The sequence below is a fragment of the Cyprinodon variegatus genome, unplaced genomic scaffold (genome assembly GCF_000732505.1).
Source record: "Cyprinodon variegatus isolate N-32 unplaced genomic scaffold, C_variegatus-1.0 Scaffold405, whole genome shotgun sequence".
Classification (NCBI taxonomy): domain Eukaryota; kingdom Metazoa; phylum Chordata; class Actinopteri; order Cyprinodontiformes; family Cyprinodontidae; genus Cyprinodon; species Cyprinodon variegatus.
The window spans coordinates 464855-490035 of NW_015150858.1; the positions used below are offsets into that span (position 1 = coordinate 464855).

General features: G+C 38.2%; 1 protein-coding gene across 2 annotated transcripts in view; it reads right to left on the reverse strand.

Annotated features, from left to right (window-relative positions):
• dennd1b (DENN/MADD domain containing 1B) overlaps positions 1-25181 on the reverse strand; it is a 163620-nt gene that overhangs the window by 122837 nt on the left and 15602 nt on the right. For both annotated transcript variants that reach the window (XM_015387873.1, XM_015387875.1), the window contains exon 3: positions 9669-9712. In XM_015387873.1, coding sequence (XP_015243359.1) covers positions 9669-9712 — 44 coding nt within the window. The remainder of the gene's footprint in view (positions 1-9668; positions 9713-25181) is intronic.

Genomic DNA, 25181 nt, shown 5'->3' on the forward strand with positions numbered 1-25181 from the left:
TATTACACTTAATATAATTTCTGGTTTGATTACTTTGCATGTGTGGATTGCATGGATTCTTACCGTTATCTGGTCATGTCAATAGCACATCTAGAAATATATTTACTGACAAAAATGGGGGCGCGTTCAATACTTATTTCACCTGCTGTATATTGAAATATTATCCTTGCGCCTTTTTTCCTCCTTGTTCTTTCTTCCTTTTACTTGTTTCCATACCTCTCACCTTACCCAAACCACCTACCTCCAATCTCAGAACAATAACATAATTTTCTTATACCTATTGTTTTGTTTGCACCTCTTGTTCCTTTGGGTGCTATGCAAAGAATCATCTGAGGCCCACACATCATTGTCTTCAGGTTAGTACCTGTGACCCCACGCTAGCCAACCTTTGCACACCCACATGGACTCCTCCACCAACACATCTCACCCTCCATATTCTTCTATTCTCTGGGTCAACACTCAACTCTCTACGGGATAGAGTCACCAATCATGTCCACAGGCCGCTCTCCATTACCTCAGACCACCTCTTCCTCACCAAACCCATCGACCCCACGTTCCCCCATCCAGAGTCAGTCCGCAGAGCTGTAGCCACCAATCACGGCGTGTCAGCCAGACTGTCCTGATGGAGCATGGTGTCAGAGCGGCTCTCAGTGCTGCCGAGGACGAAGTCTCGGGAGACCAGCCTCTTCTTTTATTCTCTTCATCTTTGTCTGTCTCTTAGTGTTTCTCTCTGTCTGGCTGATGACACATTAAGCTCTTGAGATTGATTCACAGGAGTATGAGGGGCAAGCAGTTTGGTTTTATGTCATATCTAATAAAAGTTGGCAGTGGTTAGGACCAACTAATGCAACAACAAATATAATAAAATAATTAATTAATTAGAACAACACAAGGCAGGCATATGCAAAGCCTTTCACAGCAGTATTTGACTTGCAAAAGTGTCAGACTCTAGGGTAGTCAGTGGTAGAATTGCACTTTGTGATCCGATCTGTTTATATTTACCACTTAGTACATGTTTGGTTTAAAACCTGGTTTTAATTCTGAATTATTTGCATCAGAGGACGTTAAAGATTAAAGAAGCAAAGAAGCATTTACTTTTCTGAAACGATTAAATCCAATGTAAAAATAAGACTGCATGTCTTTAATAACAGATATAGGCCTTCTCTTCCAAACATATGAACAATTTCTTTGATATAGTCAATGACTCCTCCCTACAGAGCCTTTGCATTCAAAATTCAATGAGATCATAAAACTGTATGACAGGAAGTCAACAATTGCTTATAAAAAGAACTGGGAAATTTTGGAGAGCTTTACAAATTGATTATACATAGCCGTAAGTGTCCATATCAAAGCAGAAATATTTCTTTAGTAGCGAACCTCACACACAACCTTGGCATAAATGAAAGCAGCGTCTCATACAGTCAACTCGGCGCATTATGCAGCAACAAGATCAAAGGTTCCTTATTACAGTAAAATGTGTGGAATAGCCATGGAGAGTTAACATCAACTTTAGTTTACAGTTCATGTGGAGCCTTGGAGTGAATTCTATTTATAATTCAATATTTCCTTTATTCCTCCCTTGATACTACCCGAGTGGTAGAAAAATACTTGTAATTTGTGTGCAATTTGCATTTGCAAATGCTTGTAACAGTATTTTGTGAGGCAAAAGAATAAGAGTATTGGAAATAAAATGGGGTTCAGGATAAAAAAAAGGTGAAAATGATAAAGACAAACATGAATAAAAAGCTATAAAAAAAAAATAAGTGTAGAAAGTAAAAGAAATAAGACATCAGAATAGATTAGATGAATAGATTTCTATGTGAATTTAAAACCGAATGACAAGGACAAGCTGATAAAAGCAAACAGAGGAGTAACTTAGGTGTCAATATCGGTTCCCTCTCGACATAAACTGTTAGAGGAAACTCAAACTAACGAAAGGAACACAGAGAAAGAGCAGATCTAGGAAGTGAAGAAATAAAGAAGTTCAAAACAGAAATTGAGAAATGGAGCAAGATCGCTGCTCTTTCAATAAAAACCCTTGTTTATCTATTTTTTCAATCATGACAAAGATCTTCAGCAGGTATCTATTCATATAAATAAAACTTGTAATTATTTTAAGAAGGGGAAAAAAAAGTGTAATTTTTCTGAAAAGTAACCCTGTTCCGTTTTTGCTTTCTGGCAGAACGTATCTGCCGCTAACCCGGATGTTCTCCAGCTACGCAGCTCGCATAGCTCGAAGAAAACATGGCTGATCAGACCAGTCAACCTTTTTAAATTGCTCAAGGTTCCAGCTCTTATTCTGTTCAGTTGTGCATTTTTATCTTGGAAACAACATCAACTTCTTCAACAGTTATAGCTGCAGCGGTTCTTTCATTGGAATAGACACACAGGCCAGTGTTCACCCATCATTGGTCATAATGTTATGTGCATTTCACTTTTTAATTTAAATGAAATCCCAAACATAATGACCAAGGAAGGTAGACACCCGGAAGCCAGTCATTTCTTAATTTATATTTGAGCGCAAAGATTCAACTATTTGTATCGATGTGTATTGGTGTGAGCCTTTTACTATGAAGATACTAGTTTTGAAATTATCCTCTGTCCCCGCCACCCGAAAAACTTTGGGATGAGATCTGAAGAGGAAACCGACAGATTTCCATCTGCCCGTTTCATTTGTAAAAACATAAAAACAGACAAGAAGAAAAACCCTTCTTATGATTCAAATATATGCTTTAGCCACCTCTCCCTTCCCCTCCCTCCCTCACTCTTGCATCTTTCCATCTCTATCCAAGTGGCATCTGTGGATGACCAGGGCATCAAAAGTCTCTGAGGCTGAAGGAGGAAAAGAGGAAGGGGGAGGGAAAAGAAGAGGAAAAACAGGAAGAGAAGGAGAGAAAGAGGCAGCAAGCCCCTCTCACTTCACATTTCCCTAGCACCACCCCGGCGTGTCAGCCAGCCTGCAGTCTGTTCTCCTTTGAGCTTTCTATTCTACCACTGAACAGAAAAAAAAAAAAAATCAATTCATATTTCCATAATCCACACTCCTGTCTGTCTATCCCCCCCACCCCATTCTGTCTTCCTCCCTCTTTCCGTCTCCTTCCCTTGGGGAAGACTAACCCCTCCACCTCGATCCTACGGCCTACAAATGTCATTACGTTGTGCAACAATAACGGCCTAAACAAAAGGAGGCCTTGCTCTTAGCTCTGAGTCCCTTTGCTGAGACTGTTGGCTGCTGCTGCCATATGCTGCCCAGCTCAGGCCACAGAACACAGAGACTGTGGCTAGAGGACTCCAGCCTTCAGCTCCACAAAGGGGGAAAAAAAGCCCCTAATCCTGGTAATGAGGCCTGTGAATACAACCTTTATGTATATAGGGGAAAAGGCCAATCCCTTTGTACACAGCACACTAACTAGCCATCTTAAGGGCCATCTTATGCACACAAACAACTGACTGAAAGAAAAGTGAGGCTGTTGAGATACAGCGTACAAGAAGAGGGATGAGACCTAATGCACGTTTTTCTTAGATTTAGATCTGTTTAAATCTGAAACCATTTTTTTCTCTTGAAGTCTTACTCTGGTAGTGTGCCTTGGTTCTTGAGGGGCAGGTATAGATTGCCTGAAGCATCTCTCTACAAGTTTGTTTATTCCTCAAAGCAGATCAGAGGAGCAATGCAGCTGTTTAAACCTAAGAGCAAAACAGTTGTGTAAAAAATCAGCAGGTGTTTTTCAAATATGTTCACCTTGCCTTACACATCCATCTACTGTCATCTGTCAAGTACTACATTTTTTGGGGTTTTTTCATCCCTTGGCCACCTTCAGCATGGAAAATAACCAGCATGGTTTGGTTTTTCCATGTGCAGGACTAAACTGATGGAGATTAAGGATGTGCTGCTTACCAGTATTGGTACAAACATCTGATTGTTTAAGTCTTTTTAAAGTGATGCCAAACAAAATGTTGGACTGACGTGAGTATTTGCTAGGTGAGTGGAGCATAGAGGAAAAATAAGCACTGACCATCCTTTAAATCTTGCTGTGGACCTCAGGTCAGCCGCTTAAAAGGCATTTTCTTTCATTTCTTACAAGAAAGGAAACTGGGAAGTTTGTGAAGCACTAGTTTGACAATATTATAAGTCATTAAAACTGTGGTGATGTGGAAAAAGGAGCACAGGTCGTCTGTTTACGTTGTTTTGAAAGTACATTACTGATGGCGGTCAGAGGGCCCGGTGGCGCCAGTGTACGGCAGCCCCGCTTCTGTCAGTGAGCCCCAGGGCAGCTGTGGCTACAATGTAGCTTGCCACTATCAGTGTGTGAGTGTGTGCGTGAATGGGTGAATGAATGTAGTGTAAAGCGCTTTGGTCAAGTCTCCTAACTTGAATAAAGGCGCTATATAAGTACATGCCATTTACCATTTACCATTTACATTTGGAAAGGTGAATGGTGATTTCACCAAATGATTTCAGATTAACAACCTTAGCAAGTTAGCTTGAATAATTAAGGTAATAAGGTCAATCAAGGTAACATCAGTTACATACAGTGGCTCTAAAAAGTGTGAACAATAAAAAGCATAATGCACCGTAGTTTTGACATTCTGTCTCCTCTAGTGTATAAATCCCGTTGATTAGATTTGATCTGGTCTAAAACGAAGTTTAGCTGTCCTGGTTGCATTTTACTGGAGTTATTTAACACCTACTGCCCAGCTGGGTGGGTTGAAGTGAAAGTTTCCTGGTCTGTGGTTACTCTCCCTCTGGTTCAATTTAGATTTATGTTCAGGTGAATAAACTTCTGTCTCAATCCAAAGACCTTAAATCAGTAAGGACACTTAAGCCACTGCAGATGTGCATCCGCTTTCGCCATAATAAGTGTTTCCTGAATAGTGCCGGCTGTAGGAAGGTGCTAGCACCAGGAAGCAGAATGCTTCCTAAAGCCAATGGAGTTAACATAGGAACCTGCTGACGTTTCTGGCAGTCGCTTGGAGCTATAAAGTTTCACATAATCCTTTGTGTGACAGGAGGTAAAGAAACAGCCCATCTCAGACTTTAAAAATAGAACATTATTGTGTGACATGTATGACTTTTATAACGATAAGCTTCAGACATTCACTACATATTTGTAACTTGGGTTTTTGTAGCTATTTTTCCAGAAGACTGTAGTCCTAATTTGACTAGCTTCATTCACGTGTCTCTCCGCCACATAATGACATCAGTAAGGCTGTTTGAATTCAGCAAATCAGTCTGCAGCTTCTTTACTACTTTGGATAGTGTTCTTGTTGTTGACCCCTCGAAGGGTGGGGATAGGAGCTATGAAATGGAAGTAGAAGCTATAATTTGAGGGATTCAGATCTAGCTTTTGACAAATTTTAAATATTATTTTGGTACAAAGAAATAAATAAAAGAACTTTGAGTATAATTCCAAATAATCAGAAAAACTATTTTACTGAACCCAAAGAGAAGTTTTTGATGTTCATGAGCTACAATTCAGCACCAAATTTGACATTTGATTGAAGATGAGATGTTACATCTTTTCAGCAGTAGTAAAAGTAATTAGTGATCCAATGACACGATAATCTGGGAAAATATGCAACATTAATATTGCTTTTATGGATTATTATAATTTTTCCCGTCATGATAGACCAACCACAGAACTGATATTGCTTCTCTACTTCAGTTAAACACCCATAATCCTGAGCTGCATTACGATTATGGTCACATGACCAAACAAATGTCATAAATTCCGTATATATATATATATATATATATATACATACATACACACACACACCCTGAATCAAACTCAGGAGCCCACAGATTAGAACTTGTCACATGCTGATGCATCACAGGAGGGTAAGTCAAACTCATGTGTTTAAACTCAACTAAAATATTATTATTAAAGGTGTTGAGATCATTCTGATCAGCTAGGATCTAAAGTGTTTGGCTCTGAAGGGGAATCAGACAGGAAAGAAAACAGACACCCTGCTGAGGCAGAGTATTTTTCTTAAGGGGAAAGAGCACGGCTTTCAAATAAAATCTGATCAAATCAAGTGTGCTCACCGTCCCCTCGAGACAGCTGATAAAAACCTGTGACTGACATGAAGGATAATTTAGTTCCTGGATCCTGTTTGGTTGTTTTTATTATATGATGATGAGGAGCTCATTTTCAGGAATATTTAGTTCAGTTACATAAAGTCCCATCAGAGACAAATATGGAAACACAGGTAAAACAAAAGCCTGCGGATACATATCCTTGTTTTCTTTATAATATAAACGCAGAGGCCAAAATGTTTCATTTTAAGTCGTTTTCTTTATAGTTCATGAAATACAACATACTTATTGACATAAAATGGAATCAAGTTTTATGTGCTACTGTAGCTACATTATAGGTCTGTTTGCAATGGAGCAGATGAATGGATTTATTTGCATTTTTGTGTTTTTTAGAGAAGCAGTAGGTAACTTATGTTAAAGCAACTTTTTTACATGTTTGTTAAAGCTGTCACCATGTTCTGACACTTGAATATAAAACAGACCATCATTGAGAAAAAAAACAAGCTGTTCTGCCTTCTCCCACCGGTCCTACTGCCATCTGAAAAGATTCACAGCTCTTGGCCAGAAACAACCAATCAGAGCCAGGAGGAATGTCCTAGCAGTGTCAGTCACGCTCATGTACCGGCATGCTGCAGCTGAGCATCAATGAAAACCATAAAGTTAATGTTTCACCTAGAGGCAGACCCATTCATCAACTTGATGATATATTAGACCAATATTAGTGTGTTTTTCTGTAGAAGCTAATATAGTTCAAATATGTATTAGTACGTTCAGTAATCATGCCTTGAAATTATTTGAAGTGCATGCATTGCCAGTTTGTCCATTTATGTTGTTTGATTTGTCAGGGTTGCTGTTTTTGTTAAATAGGATTGTTTAACGTCTGTTATCCTTGTGAAAATTGGTATTTTTATAATGTAAATAAACTGTCTGCACATATCGGCATTCCATTAGACCAATGTTAAAATAGTTGGTATTGACATTAGCGTTAAAACCTGCATCAGTCGATCTCTTCTTTTGTCCCTTCCAGTGAACTTGCCCTGTTTATTCTCCATCATCAGGGGCCGTGCTTAATTGCAAAGTTCACATTGTTCTCCATACTGCAGTGTTAATGTGTTCGGTTTTATCTTTAAACCATAGACCAATCAGAATCTGAAGGTTGCAAACTAGTCATCATCATTTTTTCCATCACTGCTTAGTCAATACAGCCCATCTTACCAAACACTAATAGGTGATACTTACAAGACTGACGGGAAAGTTGTTACTGACTGAAAAACAATTTTCAGCATCAGAGGGGCTTTTAAGAATAAGGTCAAATAAGGCACACAAAAAAATGGGTCAGAAGCTAACAGACACTTGGCTGTATTTTCAACATGCATCAAAGCAGCACCAGCAACCGAGAACAGGAACTTGATCAGCTGTTTTCTGTTTTGATGCCCTGGTCATCCATCAGACCGGTTTTTATCATTTTGATACTTCCTTTGCTGGCACACATGTTGGATTTTTAAACAAGAGCAGCCTTGAAATCTTTAAAAAAATTAGGTAGTCAATACATAGAGACCGTTTAGTGATGCTAACCATCCTAAAAGTGATAATTACCAAAATCAAATGCTTTAGACAGCTTAAAATGTCAAACCAGAACACTTTTGTTTGATGGAGGAAAATCCTTCTTAGCTCCATAGCTGTGTAACATCCTTTCACATCTTTCACAAACAGTGTGACATCACCTCTGCTCCTGGTACAAATAAATCACAATTTATCATAATCTGAAGGTTCAATAAATGAAGAAATGATTAAAAAAACTAAAACAAAGCAGTAAATCAGAACTTTGTTGATCTATGAACTTTGTTGGTGCTGTTATTTATTTTAAACTACAATATTTTCTGGACTTTAAGCTTTTTTGCCAAGCTTTGACACATGTTGCTTATAAGGAAGTGCAGCTTTTCTGTGGATTTCTCCAAACCCCCAGAGATTTGACTTTGGCAATGTGTACCTATTGAAGGGCCCAGTTAGTGTGTGTTTAATTACTGACGGCAGTGTTTTATTGTGTTTGCCTTCTTTGAGGAATCTACTAAAAGATTAAATATTAAATCATATGGTGAAAATAAGTCAATCTACTTTGACTTCCCCAGAGGGCAAAGTCAAAGTTGGAAATAAAAGAATAAGGAGCTAATTTTCATTTAGAAAAACATGCTAGCAGCAGACACAAGGGTGAACAAGAGTCATTTACGCATACAGATATACTTCTGGATCGTCCTTGATTTTATTTAGTTAAAAATACCTAAATGTAGTTTCCCTTTCCAAAACTAGTAAACGTACTAAAATATAATATGTTAAAGGTTAATGATGTATTTCTTGAGAAAATAAATGCCTTAAAATCCATTTTATCAGTTGCCTGTGCCCGATCTGCACCGGAAATGGGATCCTACGCTACCTCCGGGAGCTAACTTTTTCGGCTTTGAATTTAAACATAAATCTAGTGTTTATGAGTTTTACGTTTCCGTTTTAACCTTATGCCATATAGTGCGTAATCTAAAGAAAGAAACAACTAAAATGCAGATAAACATGGTTTAATCATATTTCACCAGACTGCTTTGAGCATGTATGATGATGATGTCAGAGAAACAGTTTAACGAAGAAAATTTAAAAAGCATAAAAATTGTCTCACAAATGTCATAAAACATTTTTTTTCCAGATGTGTTTTATTATTCTTTAGTGAGTTATGGATAGAAATAAGTAGTTTTAGTACCATAATTACATTATTTATGGACACCCGGATGTATATCTGTTCACGAATGTGCAGAACGGATTGTATTTCCGGGACGGATCCGGTAGTGACAGCTCTTACTGCTGCTAACGGGAGCTAGCATTCTTCTTCTTCCCCACATCAGGCGCTACATGTAGAGCTCCCCCTACAGGTTTGGTGGGAGACAGTTCAGTAGTTATCAGCAGCTTATAGCCCAGTGCACCTTCTATATGTATGTTTCCAGTTTTTAAAAATATTTTTGTAGACACGAATTATAGAGGTACACTCTATAGTGCCGAAAATACGGCAATCATGTAGAGAAAAAAAAGTAGTTTTATTCAGTACAATTTCTCACTCAAAAATATTAAAATGAAACCATGACAAAAGCCAGAAGGAATTATTTATTATTTACAGATAGTAGTAAACACTTACCTTCCACTAGTTTATAATGAGGACAAACCGCAAAATATATCTTAGATTAAAACTAAACACAATAAATGTAACCAAAAAGAGATGGAGAGGGGGAAAAAAAAGGGGGGGGAAACAGAGGCGTGCATTCCTGTCACGAATGCATGATAATTACAGATTCACCATTTATTGAAGACCTGCTCACTGCTTTTCATTACCAACAACAGACACACAGTCAGATAGGGAAATACAGAGGTGAGGAGGAGGAGGAGAGGAAGCACCTGAAGGAGAGCAGTGGTCGTGATAGGTGCTGGGGAGGTTACCACAGGAAAGAAGGGTGAGTTTGGGCGTGAGGAAAAAGGAGGAGAGACAGTAGAGGAGGAGGAGGTGGTGTTGGCGGTAGAGGTTGTCTGCAACACTGAACGAGCGAGAGAGAGATTTGGAGAGAGTGGGAAAAGAAAAAGCAGAGTGTGTTCCAACCTGGTCTGTGTGGTCCTGGGGGAAGCTCCACAGCACGGTTGGATCTAGAGGTAATTGACAGACAGCATTAATCAGTGGGTGAGAAACACACCGTCTTCGCTAGCTGCCTCAGATCACATACATATTAATGAGAGGGGTGGGGGCAAGGGTGGCTGCTGCAAGCCTCTTCACGCACACGCACACACACACACACACACACTGATACACACACACGTGGAGCAGCACACACTGAAAGAGTATCTAGGCTGGGCGTGTTGTAAATATGCAAATCTATATCCTCAGTGTAGACATGATAGCTGATATTATACACTAAATCATCCACATTTAACAAAGTCACAGGAAAACATATTCTGGTTTATTTGCTTAATTATTTCCACATTTAAGCAAGCTTTACCAATTTGCTCAGGAGACATAAACCTTAAACCAAAAGGTTGATTTCTATAGAAGGGTTCCAATTTCTATTTTTCGGAACTTACAAAATAACAATAATGAGAGATTCAAAAGGATTATCAATAGATTTGCAGATTATTTGAAATATCTACTTAATATAAATGCTGTTTCGTTTGATACAAAAGCTTGCCAGTTTTCAAAAATACTATTATCCCAATCTTCTCAGTGTTTTCTAGTTGCTGATCAGGCAAAATAAAAAATGTTATGGGACAACTTTCCTGGCTTTTGCAAAACATCCAAGTCAGTGGGTGAGTCTCAATGAGAAATGTGCTGATGTTTTCCACAAATAATTAGTCAAATTACTCATAGTAACGACATTAACATGATGTTTTCTCTCTTCAGACAGTAGAACCCACTGAGAAAGGCGCTAAGAAACTGAAAGGTGACTCAAACCAGTATTTGTGAAAACAAGGATGCACTGAAAACAAGGTTATGGGTGTTCATCATTTTCAGTATTGATGACATGTTTGAAATGGATTCAGGGAGGCACAGCTATAAGAAGTTAGTCATTGTGAACTGTTCATTCCTGCTGCAGGAGAGTGAGAGAGAGTAAGAGGTAACAGGAAGGCTGGCTGAAGCCACAACATTATGTTTTACACTTCAGATTTGGGCTTAAACAATACATCGGATTAATTGATAATTGAAATAATCGTCAACTAAGTAATTAATTAATTGTTAACTGAATAATAGATACTGAAAAAAAGGGCCTTTAACTGTAAGAGCAACCCACCTGCAGCAACATTCGAATCATTGCATATCTACAGTGAACATTATCAGCTAACAGGTCAATTAAGCTGATGCACGACAACTGGAATAGGTGAGGAAGGTGATGATAAATCACAGTCCTATGAGCAGCTCCACATCCATGTTAACTTGCGTTTGTTTTACAGTATCTTTTGTTTACGTTTCCAAACTATAGAGCCAAATTCCTCAAGTGTTTGAGAGCAGGCAGTCACCCAGCTCTGGTCTGAACACAGGGGTTATCTGGTTAACATGGCTTCCACAGCCCTGAGTTCATCCTGTGACCCTCATAGGAACAACAAGAGTTTAGAGACCAGATTTAGCAAACCAAGTTCACTATCATACTGAATACAGGGTAAAAATATTAATTAAAAAAGACAGAAAAAATAAAAGTCTTAAAGCATATTTTGTTGTTTAATTAAACCGGTAACAGAGTAAATAAAAAAGTAACAGAAGGCAGCACTAGTCAGATATGTTGAAATTTAGTAAACCATGTGCTGTTCTGAGTGAATGAAGGTAAAATAAAACAGTTTTCACCAAAGCAAATGTTGATGGTTCCAATTTAAAAGAAAAGACAAGTAGTCACACAGCGTTAGGTCAGGATTCGTGGCTAACAACCCAGGATGTCTGTGAAAACAAGACACACAATGGGAACATACAAGACAGAACACAGCAGAACCCTGTGGTACCTTACGTAATCCTATTGGATAATTTCATGGGTCTCATCCTGAAAAGAACAGCCCAGAAAAGCTCTGCAATCCAACGATGACTGCTCCCTTTCTTCTTACCCTATGATCCGCCACAGTTAGGGCCATTTTATGGTGATTTACTGGGTGAGAGGATGGGAACTCTAGCTAAGGATGAATGACAGACACGAAGAGGGACAGGAAGTCTGGAGAGCAAAGAGGCTAAGAAGATTGAAAACATGTAGGCATTTTGTGTAGGGTGACTGCTGTAACGTGTGATCCGATATAAGTGAGATGTTTTCCACTAATAAACCCACTGTAATCATATTCCTGTTCCACGTGGGGAAAGTGACTGAACATAAAATAAACTGAAATAAAATAAAGTCCTCTTTATAGAAGCTCAAAGCAGAAAAGTTGCATCATCATGTTGATTTTAACCCACATGATTGAAAGCATCGAATGGACAGACATATTCAGTTCATTATAAAGCTAGCCTAAACCATGCAGTTTTAGAAACCTGCATGGCTGACTGCTGATTGCCTTTTAAGAAAATCTTTTCAGAAGTTTCTGTTACTTCCTGTCAAATAAATGAAGCCTCTGACACATGCAATCCCTACACCAATTAATTTGAAGCTGCATATTGAGACTCCACTCCTAAAATGTCATGACACAGCTTCTCCATAGATAACTGCTCCATAAAACCTTGGCTTTACTGTCGGGCTGTTCTTGTTTGTTTGTAAGATTTGCAGAGGATGAAAATGAACAGTAATTGGAATTACTTCTATGCTAAGCAGGAGTCTACAGTCTATATCTAACCAGATCCATAAAATGAAAATCATATTTTTAAACTTGCACTCCCAAGTATTCTCTTTTTATATTCAACCAAAATGGAAATAATAAAATGTTCATAACTTCTGCCCTTTACATAGTAGCAGTATTTTTATTTATTTTTTTGCTGGTAGGTGCATATCTGAACTTTTTACGTGTAACAAAAAGCTTTAACGTGAACATGTAAATACATGTCCTCTTTTCATTCCATTCATGCAGATCTCTTTTTTCCCCCTCCAACAGGAGCTTATTTCTCCCGTTTCATTTGACTGCCAATCATCTCTCCTCTGGATTCCCTGCTTTTTTTTTCTTTTCCACCATCTTCTCCCTCCCAGATTCTTCTCAGTTCTCACACATCTCTGCTTTATTTCAGGTCTTTATCTCTTCACCCCCCCATGCTTACCTGAAATTTTTTTTAAACATCTCCTACAGCTGTCTGTCATCATCAGCTTTGCCCCCCCAAACTTTTAATATTTTTTCTACTTGCTAAGGTTCAAACAGCCCTTTTGTTGCATGTGCTGGGCGTGTGCTGGATGCAGAAAGGCGCCTGAAGGGGGTTAAAGCTGAAAGTTGAAGGTTATAGAGGTGAAGGGGACCCCTGCTGCTCTGCCAGGAGACACAAATGTCACCACGACAGATCTTGCATTGATTAGTCCACCCTCACCTCCTTCTAAAGCCCAAACGTTTGCGTCGGACACACAATGAGAGCTTCATGAAATATTTATTTATAATTTTGCAAAGCTCCAGATTTGCGGTCGAAACGAACCGTTGTTATGCTTCAACCTGTTCACCATAGTGTTTTCTTTAAAATGCATTTGTTTACTTTTTGCATTTCCACTGAATTGCATTTCACAGGCTCAGTGAGCCTGAAAATAACTCATTAAGGTCTATTTTACTTGGTAACAAGTTTTACATAGAGAAAATGTTGCTGACTGAGTAACCTATTTTTTTCTAAAGCGGAAAATTAACCAATTAGACTGAACAGCTGATCAGTAAAAGGCTAAAAAAAAATGTGGAAGAAGCTGGAATTAAACCATCAACTTTCAGACCGTAAGGCAACTACTCTTCCTACTGAGCCTTAAGCATATCTATCATACAAACAACACAGTTAAACTATACATTTATTCAGAAAGAAATACTCTTACCTCCAGCATTGCAGAAAAAAAATGTTGAATATGTTTTTATTGGTTTTTCTACAGCTGACAGAATCTGTAAAGAGCTGTTTGAGGCAGCATAAAAACAGTCAATTTTATGTGACACCAGAGGCAGCGAGACTGACAGAATGAAAACAACCTATAGCATTCATCACCCCCGCCGTGGGGTAAACAGATCCAATGGGTGAGAATTGAATTGAAATCACCTATTGTGAGTCAGATTCCTACATTCACACCCAGGAAAATCGAGGTGGGCAAATGCTGGGGGGAAAAAAGCGGACGAAGTGACCACTGGTCCCTGTTTGCGCCGTGTGTGGAAATGTGTACTGCATGAGTAGATATGTGTTTACAGATGGATAGCAAGCTCAGGAGTGAGTATTTACAGTACAGTGACTTGTCCATTGATCCCTGAGGGCTTCAAGCATGGCTGACCTCCCTCAGCCACAGTGGGGGCAACATGCCGGCAGCCCCTGAGCCATGACACGGATACTGGTGAGGGAGGGGCGGTTGATATGGTTCATAAATCAATGTTTTGGTTAGTTTTAAAGATACCTGTCATTGCAAACCAGAGGCGTCGGGTTAGGAGGTAAAATAATAAATAATAAGCAACAAAACAAAGAGATGTTAAAATCTGTTAGATTACAATCCAGTTTCGCTCCATCTCCAAAGGATGCATTCTGGAAAAAGGTATATAAACCTCCTGAGCATCAAAATTAAGCCCAGACATAAAATATCATAATGGCAATATTCATGTGGCAAACTACTTTGACTGCAGTTACAGTTGGATGTGATATATCTCCTGTATTATCAACTTACATATGACATAATCCTGTGATCTTAAGCCAGTTGATTAGAGTCTAACAGGAACAGATGCTCACACCAGACACGAATCATATCACCCATCATGCAGAAAACAGGAATATATCTTACAACCAATATCATTACCATAACATTTATCAATAAGTTTGGTTCATTAACCTTTTTAAAACTTGATGTCTTTCTAAAGCATCACTGAATGAGACGATGAATCCTGGGCTAGTTGCTAGTCTATCAGACCGAATTACCCTATCCTGCCAACTAGAACCCTCTGCAAGCTGACCTTTTTTAAAAACAAACTTTACCTGAATAGAAAACAAGCCAATAACGTTAAAAAGATGCTCATCGTCCCCAGAAGGGCTGAACTGAACTAACGCATGTTGGTCTTTTACGCAAATAGACAACAAAAATATTAATATATTAGGAATTAGTGAACATAGAAACGAATTAAAGATATCAATTTTTAATTTAGATTAAAAAAATGATTGCAGAGGTTACATTTTACCATCATAATCATTTATGAAAGGTAAAGAGACCATTTATTAATGATTTCCAGGTAGTTTATTAATGTTTTATTCATTTATAAATTGCATCTTAACCATTTATAAAAGGTAAATAAATCATCTATTAAGGTATCAAATCCACTTGTGTTAGGATTAGAGCTAACATAACATTAAAAGGCAATATGATCTAATTACCTTTTATAAATGATGCAGTTTATAAATGATTATCAAACATTAATAACCCATCTATTCACCATAAATCATTGGTCTCTTTAACATTTATAAATGATGGCTAAAGTGTTACTAATGCCTAAAATCAAATGTAGAAACTTTTTACAAAAATATACATCACGAATAAGGGACAAAAGGGAATACGGGACAAAATCAAAACAAAGAGACCTTAAAGAAAAAAGGAAAATATCTGTTTTGGCCAGAAAAGGCCAGATTGGTTCATCTGCAGCCAAAAAGGGCAGATAGAAAAAACAAACCCATCTACTGTAAATCTGCACTAAGATTAGAGAGGAAATAAGCTCACTGCTGTACCTCCCATTTCTTTAATATTCCACATATATCTGTGTCTGTTGGCTCTAAATGAGAAATGCTGGCATGTTCATGTTGGCATAAATCTGAGCTTCTTGGGATTTTCAAGTAGGCTAAAAAGAAGCTGTTGGCAGAGGATGTCATTCCTAATGCTGCTGGCTGGAGGAAAAAGTTGGCACATTTTCCCAGTGTGTCAGAAACCTCACACTGCCCAGCGCTGCACTGCAAAGTTATTCAACTAGAAGTCATTTTGTCACTGAAAGAAATAAAACACGCCTAGCAGCTTTGACTGACACAGTGCTGGATAAAAATATCCCTTTCAAACAACTGAATAAGCATATGATGAGCATGGAGTACGCCCACAGAGGCGAGGTAAACCTGAGATCCGTACTTCTATATGATCACCTCAGCAGCAGCAGGCTGGATGCACAGCGCTCACTTTAACACTGGGACTTCAGGAAAAGAGCCAACTCTAAATCCAGTGTGAATACACATTTAGATGAAAGCTTTTGGTTCGTAATTCTCTATACTATGTGAATCAAACACAAACTTGGAGCCCTCATGGCCATGCAGAGTTGTAAAGGCATAAAAATGCATTTTTTTCTCCATCAACGACTGAATGTGCGCTGTGAGTGAATAGGAGGCCTGTTTGTTAAGGGAGGCTAAATCCCATATGGCGAACAGCAGCTCTTCTGGTGAGAAGAGAGGCTGAGAAAGCCACCGGCAGCCCCTCTCCTCCATCCGTGTTGCAGAGATGAAGGGATGCAGCGCCTGCCTCTTCTTGTTCCTCTTTTCTTCCCTCTCCCTTTGCCTCCTCTCCTCCTTTTTTCGTGGCCAGGGGTTAAACTGCTGCACTCTAACCTCCTTGGCAAAGATTTCATTCACTCACTTTCTCTCACTCGCTCTCATCTCAGGCAGACTTTTTTCACAGCATGTAGTGGATTAAGCCCCCTCCTATGCCCCTGGACAAAAGCATTGTTTTAGCACTAGCCTGTTTGCTATAACCGGAGGAAGCTACGGCTACTAAGCGTCCACAATGCAGCCATTGTGGACAGGGGGCTAAAGGGACTCTGCCTCGGAGGCCGTCTAGACTTTGAGCCCGGGCTGGTTGGAGAATCGGGAGGAGAAAATCCCATCAGGCAGTGGAGTGAAAGTTAACTAAGGTAACCTGCTGTGAACCTGATGAAGATGTCAAGCCAACATATGGCAAAAAATGTCTATTGTCAGAACAAGGAGCTTTCTTCCCTCTGATGGAGGGTATGCTGGAGGAGGAGGAGGGAGGAGGAGAGGGGCGGCTAAAGAAAACTAAGGAGGGGGGGTTGAACAACCTAAAGGAAGGAATAACTGCAGTGGTCATCGTTTTACTTCTGGATCAGCAGTCTTATTCTGGCTGAGAGGAGGCCCAGCCCCTCTGCTAACAATTAAAGGAGTAAGCAGATTAACTGGCATCTTTCAAAGGCCGGCAGGAAGACAAATACACTCAGGGACGTTTAAAACTGGTTTTTCAATTTGCCTATCCCATCTCCCACTGCAAATGGCATTACATTTCATGCTGATTTTAGATGTTTTCAGTCACATTTTAAACTATGATATGCCCCTTAAGTTTACTAATCTTGATTGGTCACACCATGTTGTTAAAGTAAGGACTGTGACATGACTAGCAAATCCAATCCTAAAAAAATGACCCTGACTTAACTCACTGAACATCCTTATTTAATGTGTAGTTCCTGTTATAAAACCTAACTATCCTTTAGACAAGCAGCATCAAAGTATAACAAAGCTGATCTAGATAAGACCTAAAAATAGGTCTGCGTTTTTACAGGAGTGATATGATTTGCCTCCAAATGCTTAAAAATGTTGAATAAACAAAGAGAAAGCAACCTCTAAGGTAGAGTCTGTTTTACCAGCCAAAAAACCCAACTGGCAGCCTTCACATGTGAGAGATGCCGGCCTGAGGGATTTCCGAGCCATCTCTACAGATACATCTGAAAAAGATAAACAACAATCTCGGCTGGAAGGAGAAGAAAGACAGAGCTGCATGGAGATGATGTGACCCTATTAATGCCACATTAGTTGTTCCGTCTTCCCCAGCAATGTGAGAAAAATGCTTCAGTGGGATGAGCCGAGGGGGGGGTGGTACAGAGGGAGAGAGAGAACGAGAGGAGTGAAAGTGATACTGTCTCCGGGCTAGTTGGGATGCAACCCAATTTCACAGCTTCATGAATGAGTGGCACAGCATATGGATGCAACCTTTGTGACAGCCTCTCTGTATCACCGCATATCAGCGCTGATATTCCCAGTCAGACTCCATACTGGTCCAACATTATGTCAAACACCAGCGATGCATGAGTGCATCGTCAACACATCCTAAGAAGAGGCCTTCCTCATGTATATGTGGGGGAAGATAAGTAATCTCTGAGGGTATATTCCTCTTCCTTCCTTCTGCTGCTCTTCCTTTAAGCTTTACATCAACATACAACCAAAAATGCAAGATATGACCCTGATTTTTATTTATAAACAGGTGATACTGGAGTAGACAACATTCCTGGATTTGGTCTTTTGAGCCGAAACATATCTTCACCTTCATGCAGATTTCTCTCCATACGCTCCAAATGTCTGCCTGAATAAAAACAATTATGACAGGAAAGTAAAGTAATAGCTGTATGTACTCTACAGCAAAATACAGGCTGATATGACTACACTCATTTTAAGGAGATTAAGGATTAAATCATGAGAAATGTGGTGAGCATTTGCACTTTGCCAACTGGAATCAATATCTCTGCTGAACCATATTTGAGTACTTTTTATGGTCTTTAAACCTCTAAAGACTAAATGTAAGCCATTTTTTCTTTACAATAAAGAAATTACAAAAACTTAAGAAAATGATAATAATGTTTGCACTGATTAATCGACCTGGCGATATTTCCTTATATTTCCTTAAGTTTCGGAAATCTGTGATCGACCTATACCTTACTGTGAAACCAGTTTTATCCAATGATCCATCAAACACTGTCTGTGCTCTAAGCTTTTCCTTCAGATGTCAGACCACTATCTCATCAGCAGTTAAAACAGGCTTCTGTTGTTTCATAGGGGTTGTTTAATAAGATAAGATTATAATATTGAAGGTGTATGGTGATCTAATAACTTACAATGTCAATTATTTAAAAAATGTGCAGGCTATCAGCCATCTTTGACGACTGTCCTGTAATGTTCAACAAATCAGCCCAACTTCCCTGCTGCAGCTGAAGAAAAGTACGGATGATTCATTCCCTTCGTAAAAATCTCAAATTTTAAAGATTGTGACTTATGAATCGCAAAGGAACTCAATTTTTAGTCATGTTAAAGATACATAAGGCTCACTATTTCTCACTCCACCCCATTAAGTGGCGGTAATAACCCTTACGTGTGTTTGCTGCCATACAGATGGGAAATAGTGTTGCAGCAAGGTGGAAATCCATGCATGTGTGAAGGCACCTCTCCACTCAGTTTAGACTCACTAAAGAGGACTCATGACAATGAAAGCCTGGAGGCACAGAGGAACGCTTCATCTGTTGCCTAGCAATACTTTGGTTTTAACATAGTGATTGCTGATGCAGTTTTAGGATTTATTCTAACCATAAATAGAAAGTTTACCATTGGTTTAGTTACCAGTGAGACTATAATGTATATTCTTGTTTGTTAGTGGCCTTCTGCAAAAACCTATTATTCTAAATAAAAATATTAGGATTAAACAGGAAGTCTTTCAATCATGTTTAAATTAGAACTCGTCTACAAACGTATAGTTGCACATTTGCTGCTTGTAGTAATGCAAAGGAAAGTAGGAATAAAATTACAATCCCAACGTTGGTTAAAACAAATAAAGAGTAAGCAGCATATTGGATTCTTGACTAAATTACTAAAGGCCTATTTACACTGCATGATGCTTCAAAATCCATGCTACAGAGTAGGAACATTGTACTCCTGGTCTTGTGCTGGGTGAGTTTTCCACTACACACATGATTTTCCCTGAACACCAAAAAGTTCAACTTTCTTTCCAAACTCAATAGAAAACCTTCATCCAGGTGTTTCCAAATGTAATTTCCTTGATTGTTTTGCAAAAAAAACTGCATATATCTTAAAGCAGGGTTCCCAAAATCCAGTCTTGTTCCAGGTCCACTCAGGTGATGCTTCGCTGCTGTAAAACCCCTAAGTTAATTAATCATTAAAAATAATGAATAGGACTCTGGAGAACTTGACTGTATACTGGGGAGGTTATTCAGCCTTTTTCTGCAGGTGTAGAGGCAAAGAGAAATGTAAAAGGTGCAGGAAGGAACCCTGTCTTATGGCTTACTCTACGCGATTTCTTTCCTTCCTACAGCTCCAACATAAAAAACAGTTTTAGGTAGAGCATAAGCAACATTTTACAAAACATTAACCTAAACTTAGCTCTGGATTACAATTAGTCTCTTCCCTCTCTGTTGAATGGCCTCCTTTAAAACCTGACACTTAAGGTGGAAATCCAGTTGTTGGTCAATTTGGGGTTTGACCATACAGCGGCAGGGCCAAAATACAGTCCTTGAAAGCTACTAACCTTCTGTTTTATTATCCGTCACAATAACATACATTCAGTTTTGAGGCTTTCACAAGTCAAAGTTTAAGTTTAAGGTGCCTCTGCTAACCTAAAATGTCTCTAAGATACTATAGCACTGAACTGGATTTTTTTCCCAAAAGCTGCAGATGAAATCTTTGTTAGACAACTTATTTTTAAGAGAAAGCACCGAGTGTGGCATGGAAGCTCCTTGAGTTGTGGAGGGGATGGATCCCAGTTAATGTCACATGGCACAGCACCCAGAGGCAGCCGCGTGGTGCTGATGACACTGTAAAGCCTTGCCTTTGGCGGCTACATGCTCGGTGCCGCCGAGCTGTGATTTGAAGTTCACATGCAAAGGCTGACAGACAGACAGCTCTCAGTCATGCAGTCAGTGAGTCAGTCAGCCAATCTTTCCACTGGGATAACAAAATATCTGGATCTGTTAAAAGCGTACAACACTGCCTAAACTCAAACATATACACAGGGGCCTTGGCGTGCTGCAGGACTGATGGACTGAGAGAAAAACACTGGCAAAATAGCATCAAGACTCAGCTGAGCACATGCAACAACCATCTTCTCTTATGTTATTTAGTGGAAGAAAAAAAAAACAGTAGATGTGAAATTATAAAGAACTGTAACTTCCAGGGGGGAAAACATTATGCTTCACATTTCTGTTGAAGAAAATTTGATCAAACACATTTCTTGTTCAGTTCAACCCAAAGTTACAGCCTGCCACTGTGTAACTCTGTAAAGGAAAGAAAAATAAGATCTATTTCACTGTTTTATATGGGAGTTGTTAAACCTTTCCTCAATTTTTAAACCTATTCTGATCACTTTTTGGTCATTTTTTAGATCAAATCCTGCTAACATTTCCCAAGTGCTAAATTCAGACTTTCTAATTTGTTGAAACTAGGGCAGAAACAATTAATCTAATTAATTGTAATGAATCGATTATTGAAATAATTGTCAAACAATTATTAATAAATTGATTGTTAAGTGTAGTATAGGGACTTAACTACGCCTTTAGCCGACAGAGCGACCCACTTTGAGCAGTAATTATACAAAGATTGTTAAAAATATATTAACATTTTGCATTTAAGATTAAAAAAATCTTTTTCGTCTACCAATATGCTGTATGCAAAATTCCTAAAGTGGAAAAGTTTTAGTTTCATCTTATTTAATTTTGCAAAATGTCTTCTTTAAGGAACCTTTTGCTATCCAATCGATTGAAAAAATTAATCAACAGATTTACAACATAATCGTTAGTTGCAGCCCTTGTTCAAAGACTATCAAATATTTTTTTACAATTGAATATGCTTCTTTTTATTGCATTTACTTTACCAAAAAAAGGTCTGTTCCATTGTGTTTGGCTGTATCCACTGAAACTAAACCAAAGTTTTACCAATTTATCTGCACAACAATATCAACCTATGCCACATCGACATCACCAAGGACAGATTTAACTACAAAATCTTGTAACAATGGGAACTGAAATCTCTTGTTTAATGTGCGGAGATTCAGACAATCTATTAACAAATGCAAAACATCTTAATGTAAATTGAAACCCTTATTTTGAGGAACAGAAAAGGTGCAACTCGGATGCTCATAAGTGCAGCACATCGACACTTTGTTGTGAACACAGAAGAGGCCACGAGGAAGTGAGCAAGAAATAAAAGTTTGTACCTTCTGTATTAAAGAGACAATGCCTTAGTAAGGGTTCACACTTTGTGGAAGATTTGTAAAACTAAGCTTTAATATTTTAAAAGAAGAGGAACAATATTAAATGTTTCCACCCAGAGGCAGAAGAAAAACAGCTGATAGAAACCTGCTACCATGAGCCGAGCGATCACAAAGCTCCAAGCTAACTCCGAAAAAACAAGGCTAATAGTGGAAGATATTGTTTGGGCTTAAATTGTGAAGGGTTTGCAACCATTAATAACCATACCCTTTAGTTTAGTGAATGGGTTGTTTTTTTGCAATTTCTACTCTAGTTTGCAGTGCTGTCAACATTAACAACAAACACACCTGCTGTGTTTGTGATACAAAGATAAAGTTATTCTCTGAAAAGGGTTTCAGGAAGAGGACTAGACGAGATGCTAATGAAACCTTCCAGAAACACTAGATTTTTTCAAAGGTAAAAAAACATTTGCAGTGGTACCTCTAAACATATAAATGTGGTGGATGTTTTAAATGCACTGCTGTAGACTAAAGGGCTGGTTATACTCCACAAAGCAGTGTCACAGTGAGCTTGTCACATATGCCCAATATTGAAGCGTTGTCTGCGCTATGTTATTCCACGGCACAAGGAAGTGGGGGCAAGTATGTGCGACAACGGAGGGACATGAGGGCATAAAAGAGCGGGAAGCCAGGAGGAAAATAGGTCCCAGCATTCTAGCCGGTCCATCTTCACGGGTCGTTTTTCCACAATGTTGGTCATACAAACAAAATAAGCCGGTAAGGTACCAAACAGGAAATACGCATAGTGTAGAGCAGATGTAGATATGACCAATCAGAGGCCTCCTGTCTGCGGTCACCTACAATTTTGGAGAGGTGCACCAGAGAGTCTGAGAAAGGAGCGGGGGCACATGTTGCGTTCACTGCAACACACACACCGACGACCTGGTTTCTGAGTATAAATCAGCCTTAAAGAAAACAGTGGAATGATTTAATCTTTTATAAGATCTAGTTAAAGGTATAGGGAAGGATTTTTCCGAATTTTATAAATTAATTTTCTTTTAATTAAATTAAAAATGTTATTAAAGTTAACTAATTTTAATTAAATAAAAAAAAAATGCTAAAAAGGCACATGCGCAAAAGTAGAAAAGTTGCACCTCCATATCCTGGTCTTCAACACCCATATTCATGCCTGCATACATGTATATGGGCAGGAAAACAAAAAGAGTTGCTAATTTAGATTTTTTTTCTTTTCCCATCATATGCTAGATGACTGTTCTGGGTTTTTTGTTTTAAATAGCTCAATATATTTTCAGGTTGGTTTTCATAGTTAAGTAAAGAGCTGAATGGACAAATAACCAGAAACAGTCCAAGTTCAGCGTTTTGATGAGGGACCATCCAAGACTTACTTTCATAATTGTCACTCGGATATTTTTTAATTGTGCCTTTAATCATCTTGTAAGTTTACAAAAGCAACAGTACTATAGCTTTACTTATTTAACTCTATTAACTTTATTGGTAAAACTTAATTAAGCAGCAAAAATGTGTGTTAATGGGTCCAATTCTCTCACAGCTGCTTCACTTCTAAATCTGCCTTGCAGTTGCTATAAATCACGTTCAACAGTTCATTTCATTAAAAAATGCACCCTTTCAAGTTTAACAATGTAGTTTTGAGTTATTTTTCATTCTATATTTTTTTAATTGATTGATTTAAATTAGGCAGCTAAAGTGCAGTAAATAGGAAAGAACAACAATGGTCTTGTTTAGAAATTGCTATATTTACTTATCCATATTTTAAAGCTTCAATTTATTCATTACTTTTCTTTGCTTGTTTTGATTATTTGCATTACACGGTTCACTGTCCAAAGGTCAGGACTCTTAACTTTAAAACAAATTGCAGCATTTGTTTAATGGCGATTTACATTTCAAAACATGTCCAACAAAGGACATACAATTTTAGGCTTTAATCTGTTAGAAAATGCAAATCAGCACGTCAATTCATAGAACGTTGGAAAACAAAGAAGAGAAATTCAGTCCTATTCAGTAAAATAGAATCATACTGAAGAGTGTTTCTGTTTCCAAAGTGAAACAAATGATATAGATGATTGCATGCTGCCTGATGTCTTCGACCCTTGATTTGCCGTTAATTCTCAGTATTTTCTGTTTAGCTAATGAGAACATTACCTGAGATTAGAACATTACATTAGGGCTAAAACAATTAATTGAATTAATCGTGATTAATCGATTATTTAAATAATCGTAACTAATTTAGTTCATCTTTAACTGGAGTTTAGAGATTCTAAAACGTACCTTTAGCTGACAGAACAACCCACTTAGAGCAGTAATTATACCAAAATTGTAAAAAAAAAATAAAAATATGTAAATATTTTGCATTTAAGATATAAATCTTTTTTGTCCATCAATATGTTGTATACTGAACTCTTCAAGTGGAAAAGTTTTAGCTTCACCTTATTTAATTTTGAAAAAGGCTTCTTTAAGGAACCATTTGCTACCCGATTATTAATCGAATAAATAATCAACAGATTTATTGATTTGCAAAATAATCGTTAGTTGCAGACCTACATCAGCGAATTACAAAAAATGTTTTCTTAATGATATTAAATGTTTAATACCTGCTTAAAAGTATTTTAATCTGACATGGAACCTCATCAGAACACATACATATTTCTTTAAATGCTGAATACTTAAAACAGTCTTCGCTTTATAGTTGAAGAGTAGTTACTAATGAGGAAACATATCAATTACTTAGTTTGTACACTCTTTTTTTAACTGAAGTTTGCAATAAAATAGACAGTGATGCTGATATCAAGTTGCAGCATTGGTGCATCTGTGAGTGTGTCAGAAACACAACAAACCTTAGGTTAATAGAGATTTAATACAACTAAGAAATGTCTGACAAAAATGAAAAAGAACAAAAAAAACATCCCAGTAAAAACATTAATGATCACTGGAGGAAGATTGATGGATACATGTGTCTTTATGCAGATAAGCAACATGGCTGATGTAGATGATTTTCTACGATTAAAGGTCTGGACACTTACATAGGCATTGAGATTGACCTATTTTTTTTTTTTTTTTTGTCTGTCCTAAAAAAGTAGGCCAGATCCCAAATTAGGGGCCAGTAGGGGAACCACACACATGTAAACGCCTTCGTCTTTACAGTAATTGTGTGGTGTTAGGCAAACTAGGAGCAGCCTGGAGTGGCAAGACGTAGCCTGAGGCCATGGCTGTTGACGTGTAAATATCAAGAATGGAAGCTGAAATGACAGCACAGACAGCAGGCTTTTACTCTTTTACTCTTGGATTTGGCCTTGACCACAAAATTAAGGTTCAAATGACAAGGGAGGTCTAGATGTCCAGATACCCGTCCTCGTATCTTGTCAATAAAGATGCTGATTTTCTTAATGGGCGGGGAAACAATGCCTCAATTTTTTGTCATTCATCTTTCATAGTATTAAACAAGAACCAGCCTAATGAGTCCAGCATGTAACGTGGAATCATTTCTTTAATAAACTCCTGTTTTTTTGTCA